At 37.7% G+C, this 13,954-nt stretch overlaps 1 protein-coding gene across 2 annotated transcripts in view; it reads right to left on the reverse strand.

Moving 5' to 3' along the window:
• ctbp1 (C-terminal binding protein 1) overlaps positions 1-13,837 on the reverse strand; it is a 28,190-nt gene extending 14,353 nt beyond the window's left edge. Inside the window, exon 1 of one of the 2 annotated variants that reach the window (XM_051649583.1) lies at positions 13,690-13,837. In XM_051649583.1, the coding sequence (XP_051505543.1) occupies positions 13,690-13,747 (58 nt within the window). In that variant the 5' untranslated portion in view covers positions 13,748-13,837. Of the gene's footprint in view, positions 1-6,499; positions 6,610-13,689 lie in introns of those variants that run through there. The other variant, XM_051649584.1, reaches the window with a different exon arrangement.
• Positions 13,838-13,954: the final 117 nt, after the last annotated feature.

The following is a 13,954-nucleotide window of genomic DNA, read 5'->3' on the forward strand; positions in this document are numbered from 1 at the left end:
CTGAATGTTTGCAAACAGTATACCGTTGTTAGGCTGTTTCGAACTTCTTTTTAACACAGAACAAAGAAAAACTTCTCCGGAAGTATATCAGGGCCTTAATGGAAAACAGGACCAAAACCAGTCACCAAATGCCACCATAACTGCAATAGGCAACAAACATTTGTAGTCCAATCGCCAGTGTTCCATCCCTTTTAATAAACAGCAGCCATATTGGCCATCTTCTGCTACCAAGATGAAATTTACATCAAGGTTCATTACTTCAGGTTAGGTGCAGTGTATCATCGGTTCTCTGGTTTGTTGGGAATTGCAGTTTCTCTAACAATGTTGGCCCAAAATTAAGCTACATTAACTACATCCAGTAGCCATAGCCATCTTACTTTAAGATCCTTTCAAGAATATTAAAGTTCTCTCAATCCCTTCTGCTACCATTTCATTTTCCAGTCAAAAAGATGATAGGGGGATTTATAATTGCAACATGATGCCAAACAATCAATGCCAAACTACAACAAAGCCAGAACATAAAAGTTCTGGCTTTGTCGTAGTTTGGCATTGAACCTGACAAATGAAAGTGTGAACAGGGGACAGGGGGAGGAGGGAAGGAGAGGAGGAAAGGGGGCAGGGAGTCTTCACATGACTCATAATGACCTACATTCAGTAGACTGGAAGCTAAATTATCTTTGTTTCCTCCATCCAACTATTACCATCTACTTCAGGCCTAATTCACTTAAAAAAATACAGCTCTAAATATAACAAAGAAAAATAATATCACACAACTTAAAACCAAATAGGTTTAAATATTTCATATAACAATTAACAGTCAGGAAATTAATATATTCATTGTTATTATTGCATCAAAAATCTTAATTGCTTCATTTATTCAGATATGCCGCAAGTCATATTCACAGTCTGCAGATCAAAAATTGCCTGACACTTTAGTTGATTAAGCTTGGGCAAGAAACATAGCAAATGATGGGTCAGGACTAGTCATTAGTGAGGTTGAATAATGAATTTATCTCTTTAGCTTTATTTTTTTACAGCAATGCTTTAAACAGGAATTTTAAAGAAACAATTAATTTAGAGATGCTCCTCAGAGTTGTGCAATTAAAGGTTTTTTAGCATATTCATTAGTTGCATACTGTCAGTTACCCTGCTGAAGGACTCCATATACAGCACCCATATACCCTTAAGAAAAATGTCTGATCATCGTGAATTTAAAACAGCTTTTTTTAACTACATTTATTTTAATGGTAGCAGAGAGGGTTGGGAGATCAAATATAAATCCTTTAATGGAGCCAAGACCGTCTCAATTGCAAAGATGTACTTACAGTGAAGATCTAGCATCATTACAGGGCAAAATGTAAAACGAAACAGGACGATCTTACTTACGAAAGCATTTAGCTTCCGAATTACAGAACCATCCCACAAAGCAGTACTGAATTAACTGCATATACAGTACAGACACAGGCAGAAATGAAAGCTTCGTTGTCAGGGAGTCTTGGGTGCATTTAGGGAATAAATAAATAAAATCAAGCTCTTAAAGTGTGTAACAAGCATTTTAGCAGAAAGTCACAGATCTAGATGAAAAACAGCGGACTGGATAGAATTTGACGATAGAATTTTTTATATCAGTAGGCTAAAAAGCTGACCCGACATATGAGGAACTTTTGCATATCACAACCAAGAACAGATCTACAGGAAGGACATTTCTGAGAAAAAGCAAGAGCACAAAAAAAAAAAAAAAAACGTGCATGCACGCACGCACGCACGCACGCACACACGCACGCACACACACACACTATATTTAGCCTGGCACAAATTTTGCTTACAACAGCTCTGGAAGAAGAACGTGATGGTTGAAAATTTAGATAAAAGGATGTAAGAGGAGATTCTATCATCAGATTCCTGGGTCATTTGTTTGATTTTGCCAGTTCCTTTTCTGTTGGTTTAAATACACATAAAGGGTATATAAACTGTATATGTGTGTGATTGTGTGCATTTTAAGTGTGCTTGTTTTTGTTGGGTTTTTTTTCACCTTTATGATCATCCATTGCTAAGATATTATAGGAATTATATTAAAACAAATCCATTAAAAGGGACACCTACTACAATGCTCATAGTTTTTCCATGTTGGTGGTTAAACAAAACAAAAAAAAATTCAGATTTAAAAGGTTTCCTTTCACATATAAAAAAAAGAAATCTCCTTGTGGGGTCAGCTATTGATATCTGAATGAATCAGCATGATGTTGTAACAATATACACCTTAAAGTTGTAAAATTAGGTTTAGTATTAAGTCAGTAACAAGTAACAATCAGTAAGAAAAAAACAAAACCTGTATACTTGTATCATACTAACTTGAAAAACAACCAAGTCAGCATCTTTATCTTTAACATTAGAAATTTGTCACTGAAGAAGCAAGTTCTTTAGCCTTTGTGCTTGGATCTCCCAAAATACTGGCCATTTTCTTCAGGGCTCTTGACATCTTTTATTAGACATACAGAGATATCCAATTCCTTGGCAGTCTTCTCCTGTGTCCAACTCTGGGGCTGTACTTTCTTTAAGTTTGAACTTGTATGTGATCATTTATTTTCAAGTGCAGCCATAAAAGACATGTAATCAGAACAGTTTTTCATTCATTGCTACTTGTTCTTGAACAAGCGATTTAAGTAGGAAGCCACTTAGCTTGATGTGACCTCTCTAGCTTCTACCACCTTTCATTTGCCATAATCAAGTCTGTCTCTTTGACTGATCCTTTTCACTTTTAAATGGCGAGAAGCCTGCATCCTTGAGGCTGGCATCCAGTGCTTCCATGGCCTCATCTAGTTGAGACAGCTACTCAGACTGTATACAGAGCTTCTGGCCTGGGAAAACCTTTCTCCCCATTTCAATTTATTCTGTCAGCTTCAGACATATCAAGGGGGCGAAGAGATTTCCCCAGAGGCTTCCATGGATCACAACAGGTACGCTGAAGTTGTATTTCCAGAGAAACAACTTTTAGTGGTGAAAACACAGTAGTAGTTCCATCCCGTTCTGGCCTGGGAACTCTGTCTTTTTGAGAAGCAGATCACGCTCTTCTGTTGACAAGTCAAAAACTATGTACAAAACCTTCTTGCTTGTGTACTCAGTCTTCTGACATTGTTCTTTTTTTTAGATGAACCCCAATGCTACAACTGGTCACTGATAACATCAGTCAAAATGTGTACTTAACATAGTGATCACATTCCCCAATTCCAGTTTCTATTAAGTTTGTGGTTGAGGTAAACCCAGATTTCAGATCCAAAACCTTTGGTTTTCCAGAAACATTTTATAATATTTAACATTTAAATACAATTACATTATTTTACAATTGCTCTAAATAAGTGTGGTTACAAATAAACATGGAACATTTGATCTAATACAGATCACACTGCATATTAAGCAGTCATAAAAATACTGTAACATAAAAAATGACAGATTTTCATATTGCATATATTGTATTTTCAAGCTCGAACTGACTTTGGCTGCTAATAAAAATTAAAGGTGCAATATGTAACAATTTTCATGTCAAATTTGCCTTTTTTTTTTGCCAATGTGTGAACGGCTTGTAATGCAACTTAAAAAATGAGCCCTTCCCAGACTTCCTAGGTTGCCTATTAAAGCCTGTAGACTGATTTACATGCAAAGGGAGCGGGTCGGTTTTGCCAGGAAAATCCAAAGGATGTGACGTTTATGCGCGATCCCGAGAGCCTTGCCTCAGTGCTTCTCTACCGCTATTCAACAGCGACAACAAATTGCAACACTAGGTAACGTTATCTTAGTCCAAAATCCAAAAAACGGCCAGCTCCCAGCACAACACCGACACCTACACAAACTCAGAGTAAGCCAAAAAACAAAACAAAAAAAAACATTCATCTACTGAATCCCGTCTGGCTAAGCGGGAACGTGATCGAGCGAAAACTAGAGTGAACATCGGCAGGGCATTTGATTCCTGGAGGGACCTTTGTTCGGTTTTGGGGATCAAAACAGACCCTGAATTGCCATTCTTCTTATTGGACAGGTAAGCTTACATAACTGCAAAGCATGTGAAATATTGTGCCATAAGGATTGATGTGTAATTTTAGCTAAACTACAATAACACATGAAATGAATGCTAGACAATGTTCAAGATAATGCAAAAAGCTCCATTCATTAGTGTAATGTAACTTGGTTATACAGAAAATATATACATTCTATTATTATAAAACAATAGCACATCGATATATCAAAATGACAGTTGTGATGGAATCACATCAATACTGAAATGTGTCAACATATTTATAATGTAAAGTCTATTTTATAAAAAACTACAGTCATCATCCACCAAATTTAGCTAACAGCTATTGATAAAGCTGGCTAGCTAGCTAATGCAGTATAAATGCAGTCAATGTATCATGCAAAGAAAAGTGATTACTTCAAACTACAGTCTCACATAGTCAGACCTATATCCACACTTTGTTTTAGCCCTGCTCCAGCACTGGAGAGTCAAATATAATACAGTTTCAAAGTTTATAGTAAAACAATAATAACTGTGTAATTTTAATTATACTACCTCATCTGTCAGCTTGATGTCGGTGAATCACGTTCAGCCTCTTTGTATGTTCCGTCATTGTTTTGGTCGATGCTTGCGTCCCTATGGAGTGTGTGCACGAGCACGAGCAACAGGTAGCTGGCTGCAGTTCACTTAACGGCCAAAAGTGTCATTAATAACAAGGGTTTCTGAATCTTACATACTGCACCTTTAAGTTTCTCCTAGCCTTCATATAATTGTAATTCACTCAAAAGCTGGTTGACGGCAACCTGGAAAAAGAGTTTTTGGGTTATCTGCTCTTTTGGGCTATACCTTTATCTTTAGGAAAATTACACTTGCATTTTCTTTTAACCTCAAATCCAGACATGCACATGAAAAGATTGCTGCTTTCTTTTGATTTCGGTATGAATTCTACAATACAGCTATTTTGAAGCGGCAGAGTGCAATATTTGGGTCTTGATTGATTAGAAAGACGTTTCCTAGGGTTGCAATTTGGCTCCAAAATCAAGCCGTTTTATACATTTCTGAAAATGACATTTTTACACTATTCAGAAATGGGTTTTACAGTTTGGAATTCTGCTTTCAGACACATTAATATTTCATCCCTGGAAAAAATGTCCATTGTGGGAAGCTTTGGTTAAGCTGAAATGGAATGACTCTCCTATCATCCATCAAGAGGTGCCAAGATCATAAAACTGGATCGCGAAACAGGGTTACAAAGTAGACACCATGACATTGATGGTAGGACAGCCACGGTAGGACAAGTCGGTCAAAACAGTGGAAAAGGAAATGTAATGTCTTTTTTCAAATAAAAGAAAAAAGACATTACATTTCAAAATGGAAATCCAGTTTCTCACACAATCATGTGACAACTGCCAAACGTATCGAATAATTGGGTGCGAGATTTAGCTTTTCATATAATTATGATCTCATTATCACATTTGTCTAAGAATAGTCGAGGTAAACGGGTGTTAAGCCATTCATCCAATAATTCACATTTCTAATAACAATGCTTGTGTGAGAATGAAATCTACTATGATGATCCGAACAGCCATGATAAATTCTATGATTTTAAGACCCGACCACCCCCCCTCCATCCCTGACAGGTGTTGCTGCACTGGCGGCTGATATGGGGGGTGGGGTAAGATGCCTCCATGACGTTCACTAACATGCACACTCATGCTATCAGAGACCCACATACATACACACACACACACACACACACACACACACACACACACACAGCTAATGATTAAGGAGTGTGCAATGATGAGGCCTTAGACAAATATTTGCCTTCTTTACCCTCCATATCATTTCCAAGAAGCAATGTACACACGGAATGTGCGGGGAAAAAAGAAATACTAGGCTCTAGTTCTATATATCAAAAAAGCGGGATACGGGAGAGTAAAATGGCTGAGTGGCAAAAATCACAGTCCATGATGTTGTTCGTAGGAACAATGCAAACACTTGCTCCTGAAGGGTTGTGGCAAGAATGGCGTTGAGAGCACAGATGCCGTGTGTTGAGACCGCGCCAGAGTGCATGAGAAAAGAGAGGACTGCAACACAAGCATGGCCATGCAAACAATGCCATTCATTCACCGCTCATTTCTCCTCCGTTTCACCCCCCTCGCAAACCTTCTCCTGCTTTCCCTCCCTCCGCATTTCACCCCACACATGGCATTAACACACACACTTAAGGAGAGGGGGGAAGGGTGGGTGGGATGATAACAGCTGCACCACACCCTGCCTCCTGCTTGGCCAACACACACACACACACACACACACACACACACACACTCACTCTCTCAAGAAGCAAGGACACGCTCTAGACTCGCCAAAAAGGAAAATAACGCCCGTTTCCGACACCACACCCATCTGCATTACTCCCACTGCATTTTACAAGCTTTACACACACACACAACAGCAAATATGACACAGGTACATGTTCATCCAAACCTTGCATCATGATATCCACGCGCCTGTCTTCTCTCCCCTCCTCTCCTTCTATCGGCCTCTTTCTCCACCCTTTACAATCAGTGTCAGGCTGTTTTTGCCTGGCAGATACCCATCTCCCATGTCATCCACACTCTGCCCTCCCCTCACTGCATTGGTCCAATCAGAGGCCTGGGCTTTGAGCACCAGCCAACCAGCACAAACCTCCACAGCATTGACAAGGCAGTTAGGCAGTTGTTGTTTTTTAAAGGGACAGCGTCTTGTTCGACTTGAATCTACCATGACCCCACTTTTCGGAATAAGCCCCTCCTTTATCCATCTTTCATCCCCCACACTCCCCACTGGACCTCACTTGCTCTTTCGCGGTAACTTGAATAAATAAATATAACCATTTGTAGCTCTGAACATAATACTGAGTTTGGGTTAAGTGTTCTGGGAGAAATATTAGCAAGATTTTTTTGTATATTTTTGTAAATCAAATCACATTTTTAATGCCAAATGGCCCGAGTAGAGGAGATTAAAAATACACTCAAAGGATGTAATCTAAACAAAGAAAAACGACTTATGCTGGGGCAACTGGGGTAATCTTACCACTTACATCAGCTAGTAAAGCTGCCACTTACTAAGTCTATGTAAATTGCATAGTGGCACAAGACACTTATTCGAATAGCATTTACAGGGATGTTGCAGGTAAAATACAAGTTAAGCTCAATTAACAGCATTTGTGGCATAATGTTGATTTCCACACAAAAAAAAAAAAAAAAAGTTTACTCGTTCCTTGTTCATTTAACAAAAAGCAAAAATCACGGTTACAGTGAGGCATTGCAATGGAGTCCATGAGGGTCACTCCATAAATGCTACACTACATCTCATTTCAAAAGGTTTAGCCACAAGATGTAAATAATTTACGTAGTTGACATGATTTTAGTGTGATATAATTGTATAAGGCTCCGTTTTTTTCACATACTGCATAGTCTCACACGTGGTTGAGCTCTTAGCCTTTCTAAGTATACTCCTATGTCCGCAAGCGAATACGAACTCATTCTACACATGCGCACTACGACTGCTTTATGACATACCCTTTTTGTTCAGTCATTGGCAGGTGCATGCGGCAGTGATGCGCACAGAGGAGGACTGCCCGCATGTTGAGAAAATCTGAAGAAATTTGTGTCACACATACTGGGCGCATTTCAATCAGTAACGCAGGCAACCGAAGAATTCTTTGGCCTTTACTAACCTTCTCTGTGTATCCAATATTCCAACTTTATTGCGATTAACGACACCCTGCAATGGACAACGTGTATTTTAGCATTTATGGACAGGACCCATTCACTTCCATTTTAAGTGCCTTCTTTTTGCGTGGGGCGAGTCAAAATTATTTTTGGTAAATCACCATTATACCACAAATGCAGTTAATTAAGCTTAACTTGTATTGAACCCAGAATATTCCTTTAAAATGCCACCATTTAAACAACACAATTAAGCAATAAGCCACAGAGGCTGAAAAAGGACTGGAGTAGTGGAGTACAGCCTTCTTTATTGCTTATACAAAACCATTTAAATTTCTTAAAACTCTTAATTTAAGCCATATTTTTCTTTGGTAAATTTATTATGCCCATGCTTGTACTAGAAGAAACTATTTTAGTGCTGTTCTGCAACATAAACAGTATTTAAGTAAAAAGGTTCTTTGAGTCATAGCTGTTACTAAAGCAGGGCAATATATAGAACATTCACGATACAATCTCAATGATTTTGCTCAGATTATTTGCCCATTCATTTCATAAAGAGCATCAGAAGACTAATTTCACGATCCTTCCAAATGGTTCTATGGTAATATGTGATTAGTAAATTGCAAAATGCATTGAATAAAGTCAGATCAACATGATCTGTGTGCGCTTCAGAATAAGCGCGTGGCACGCTGTTCTGAGCCCGCGCGGAGCTCGTGTTTTCTGCGCTTTTAGAGCGATTCGCATGCGTTGTGAAAGTATTGAAGATTCAAGCGTACAAGTTAATTAAACAAATCTACAAGTATAAGAGAAGAGGATGAGATGACAGCGTTTCACCAGATGTGGAACATTGTAAACTGTCAAACACACACTTACGCTGTACTTTCAGGGTCAAAATAAAAGCTTTGTGAAGGTGACGTAAACAGGATAGAAATATATTACTTTTGTATAAAACAAATCCAATACTCAAAACAATAATAACTTAGTATTATAAAACTGACTGTGTCTCACAGTAAATTTAGTATTATGCAATATTCAACTAGGTTATAAAAAAAATAGTCAAGTAGTTTCTTGCACACCTCGTTCATTAAACAAAAAAAGATTTTAGTAAAAATATAAGGTAAATGTTTTTTTTAATTAAGCTGCTATGTTATCATTGTATGTAACAAATATATATGAAAGTGCATATTAATAAAAATGTTTAAATATATGCCCTTGTGTTCATTTAGTGAAAAACATGCTTTCATTATTTTTAAAATAGATTTTTATTCAATTTAATCTACTTGGCTACAATGGCTCTTTGGATGAGATGGTTCCTCTGATTAAAACAAAAACAAAAAACACGAGTCATTACAGAGCAAATACATAATTATCAAGCTATACATCAAATATCGTCAATAGGCTGAAAAATATCGAGATATAATTTTTTAGTCATAGCCCCCTGTCTTTGCTGTTACTAGAGCATATTCGCATAGTATGAACTCTGTATTGACCACTTAACATCCAGAACCGGATCTATCCATTTTAAAATCAATATTTGGTGGAATAACCCTGATTTTCAATCACAGCTTTCATGCGTCTTGGCATGCTCTCTACCAGTCTTTCACATTGCTGTTGGGTGACTTTATGCCACTTCTGGAGCAAACAAATCAAGCAGATCAGCTTTATTTGATGGCTTGTGGCCATCCATCTTCCTCATCCAGAGGTTTTCAATGGGGTTCAGGTCTGGAGATTGGGCTGGCCATGACAGGGTCTTGATCCGGTGGTCCTCCATCCACACCTTGATTGACCTGGCTGTGTTGCATGGAGCATTGTCCTGCTGGAAAAACCAATCCTCAGAGTTGGGGATCATCGTCAGAGCAGAAGGAAGCAAGTTTTCTTCCAGGATAACCTTGTTCGTGGATTGATTCATGCGTTCTTCACAAAGACGAATTTGCCTGATTCCAGCCTTGATGAAGCACCTCCAGATCATCACCGATCCTCCACCTGGTCGTCTAATGGTTAGACGGAGACCTGGAGAGGCCTTCAAGCCACAGTGTCTCGCACCCACTGTCAAATTTGGTGGAGGATCGGTGATGATCTGGGTGTGCTTCAGCAAGGCTGGAATTGGGCAAATTCGCCTTAGAGAAGGATGCATGAATCAAGCCATGTACAAGGTTCCTGGAAGAAAACTTGCTTCCTTCTGCTCCATACCACACAGCCAGGTCAATCAAGGTGTGGATGAAGGACCACCGGATCAAGACCCTGTCATGGCCAGCCCAATCTCCAGACCTGAACCCCATTGAAAATCTCTGGAATTGAAAACCTCTGGAAGAGGAAGATGGATGGCAACAAGCCATCAAACAAAGCCGAGCTGCTTGAATATTTTGCTCCAGGAGTGGCATAAAGTCACCCAACAGCAATGTGAAAGACTGGTAGAGAGCACGCCAAGATGCATGAAAGCTGTGATTGAAAATTAAAGTTATTCCACCAAATATTGATTTTTTATCTCCTCTTAAGTTAAAACATTAGTATTGTGTTGTTTAAAAATGAATATGAACTTGTTTTCTTTGCATTATTCGAGGTCTAAAAATACTGCATCTTTTGTTATTTTGACCAGTTGTCATTTTCTGCAAATAAATGCTCTAAATGACAATATTTTTATTTGGAATTTGGAAGGAATGTTGCCAGTACTTTACAGAATAAAACAAAAATGTTCATTTTACTCAAACACATACCTATAAATAGTAAATCCAGAGAAACTGATAATTTTTCAGTCGTCTAAATTTTTCCAGGGCTATATATTCTATTTGCCCTCAAATCTGTATGAATTAGCCTAAATTAAGTTTCGCAAATCTCAATAAAAAACATGTTTTGTGGGTAATACTGCTTCCAAATTTATTTTTCTTTTTGGTCTTTATATAAAAGGCCACCTTTCATGACATTTACATTAATTGCTTAGCACAAATCACAAGGCATGCTAACACTGGCCATAACCTAAAAATAAGAATATTAAATGTAGTGAGAGAGCATTCTCAAATTGTTTTGTCAATTAAATGCATCATTGAAACAGAAGTTCATGATGCAGAATTACATAAGATGTTCTTAGCAAATCTAACAATCATGCCTATGTTGTGATGTAATGTTAAATAAATACTGCTGTGCCATGTCAGTCATTTCTGGAAGAGGCATTTTTATACAGTGTAATGGATATATTCCTCCCATTTCACTAATTAAATATCACACAGCTACTACCAATTCCCATCAAACACTGGGTCAGTACACAAGGATCTTCCAAATTTAGTGAGCAAGTCTAAGATCTGTAACATCTGCATTTTCTAAAAGAATAAAAGGGATTGCAATATACAGAAAGCTGATTAATTAATATACAATTGTGTGCATTAACCAACACACTTCCAAATGAATATGTTTAAGAGATGAGACTAAATGGAAATCTGGAAATCTAAGGAGAGTTAAATGTTGCTTAGATTTTGTGAGACACAGATGGAGAAAATGATGAGGAATTAAGCTTTAAAGTTTTCTTTCAGTAGTAATACAGTATAAAATTGATCAATGCTTTAAACCACACATTGTCTCTGGTTTTTAATAACAGCAATGTGAGTGTTTGATCTCAGATCACTTATTAAGCTGCCTGAGCCACCCCTGCAGCAGACAGGAAGGTGAAAAGATAGAGAACAGAGGTCTAACTGTCTCACAGCTCCTTTACCTGTCTTACCACAAACATGCCACACATTCAAGAAACAATCATAAAGCCCCATCCATCACTCTGTGTCAGAGAGTGCCACACAATTTACTCTAGCATAATAGCATAAATAACTTTCTTTGGCTATAAACATTTGGGTGGAAGCGAAAACTGTTTAGGCCAGTAGCGTATTCTGAAACTTTTGGATGGGTTGAGTTGTCCAAGAGAAATTATTGATTGCATTAATTAATTAATTAATTGTGTATTAATTTTATTTATCACACATTATACATTTTGCACATGTACAGTGAAATTCTTTTTTTTTTTTTCACATATCCCAGCTAAGCTGGGGTCAGAGTGCAGGGTCAGCCATGCTATGGTGCCTCTGGAGCAGATAGGGTCAAGGGCCTTGCTCAAGGGCCCAACAGTGGCATCTTGGCAGTGCTGGGACTTGAACTCCCAATCTTCTGATCAGTAACCCAGAGACTTAACCGCTGAGCCACCACTGCCCCATAACCCACCACTGCATGAGAACTTTTGTACACTTTTGTGTAAACAAAAAAAAGTTCAGGGGCATATTTAGGACATTTAGATACTAAAGGTGCAAAAAAAAAATCAATCAACAATATTCGTGTTTGAGTGCAATTAGACAATTTTATTTAACATGCATAACATAAGGAAAGTTAGGAGGCTTTGGGGCTGAGAACAGATATTTATTATATGGGAATCAGATTTATTTATTTAAAAACAGAATAGCCATTTTAACAGTAGAATGGACCAATTTTGGTCTTTTTTTTTTTTTAAAAAAAAAAACAATTTGTTAACTTTTTTTCTAATGACATAAAATGGAAGTCTACTCTCACTGAAGTAGGTGAGAAATAACGCTGCTTCGACAGCGCGGTAAAAGAGAAAAACCATAAAGGAATCAGGTTCCGAGGTAGAGAAAAAAAGATTCTGACCTATCTACACCTGTGCCTGTTTCCCTGAGTTATGACATATAAAATTCATAGCAAAAAATAAATAAATGAAAAATCACATTTGATATTTGGAAATATTATTTTATAGGAAATATATTATTTTATCAAAAATAATTAATTTCAGAGTAGCTTATGATGTCACAAGCTGCTTTTGATGCAATGAATAGAAGTTATAACTAATTAAATTCATAACCAATTCATATCCATGCATCTATCTGTAATTAAACTAAATGTATATTTAAAAAAAAAAAAAAAAAAGAGTGGATGGAGTTTATAGTTTGAGCTGAGCGCATTTTAAAATCTAAAGCTAATTCTGCAACTCAATCTAGTTGATGCACAGGTTAAAAGTTATTAAAACATATAGCCAAATACAAATCATAGCAATCAATTCACATATATTCAATTTGTTACAAATATCTTATTAGACAGGGATAATAAAGTGGTCGAAGCCACTGCACGATAAGGGATGCCCGTCAACTGAACGCGTGTTTAATCGCCACGTTGGGTGTTTACAGAGTAAACAACTTCATTACAATGAGAGTGATTTGGTTTTGTTTTTGAGCTGCTGTTTTTTTGAAAGCTTTGTTGCTGACATTATCCAGCCCAACAGCCGCTGACATTAGCAATTCGTGGTTGGAGACCAGCAAGCTTTTGGCTCTTGGTGGAATAGGGGCATAAGACAATGACTGGTTGTGACTCAGCTCACCCAGGCCCACCCGTGGCTACACCAGTGGCCAAACCATAAGTGTCTAATAATTTAAGCAAATGGAAACCTGACCACCTTCAGTCGCAACAGAAATGCACATAACTTAGTCAACATGATACTGACCAAATTTACTTTAATAAACATTCCAGGTCTTATTATTGTCATCTGTGCACATAATTCCAAAGAAAAAATACTTAAACTTAAAAAACAGAGCAAAAAACTTGCTCTGCATCTGAAAGGACTTTCGTTCTCAGCTGACTTCACCTAGCCACTTACGTTTTAACCAACAGGTGCCAAATGCATTTCAAAACAGGAATCATGCTCCATCACTGCAAATTCTAGGCATGGAGCGTCCACTTTCACAATCCAATCAATACCGGAGAATTAAAATAATTTTCCAGCCTGCATTTGTTTCCCGTTGAATATGGTTTAACTCAAGAAATATTTCAGATTACAGAAGTAAAATGGGTTGAGAAAGCAATTTCACACTGACTAAAATAAGGGTCTGTTTTTCTTTGGTTTTTTTGGTAGTTGAGGTATTAGGTTATTGAAAAGTAAACAGCATGCATTCATCCATCTAACAACATTAAACAAGTCCTCACCTTCACAGATGCGGTCCAATCTCTGCCGCTTCACTTTGTGTTTGTCCATTAGAGCCATCGACTGGCAGTTCTTCAGTAAGACCAGCTAAGGCCACGACACGATGAGAGAGGGCACAGCACAGAATCAGGTCCAGAAACCACCCAAATCCTAAAAATACCTGTAATGATCAATTTTACAGGTTTAGAGTCAGAAATGTAGGCTACAGGTTGTGTGACATGGCATACGTCTCATTGGGCATAAATCTCTAACATGCATTCAAGACGA

The sequence above is a fragment of the Myxocyprinus asiaticus genome, chromosome 22 (assembly GCF_019703515.2).
Source record: "Myxocyprinus asiaticus isolate MX2 ecotype Aquarium Trade chromosome 22, UBuf_Myxa_2, whole genome shotgun sequence".
Classification (NCBI taxonomy): Eukaryota; Metazoa; Chordata; class Actinopteri; order Cypriniformes; family Catostomidae; genus Myxocyprinus; species Myxocyprinus asiaticus.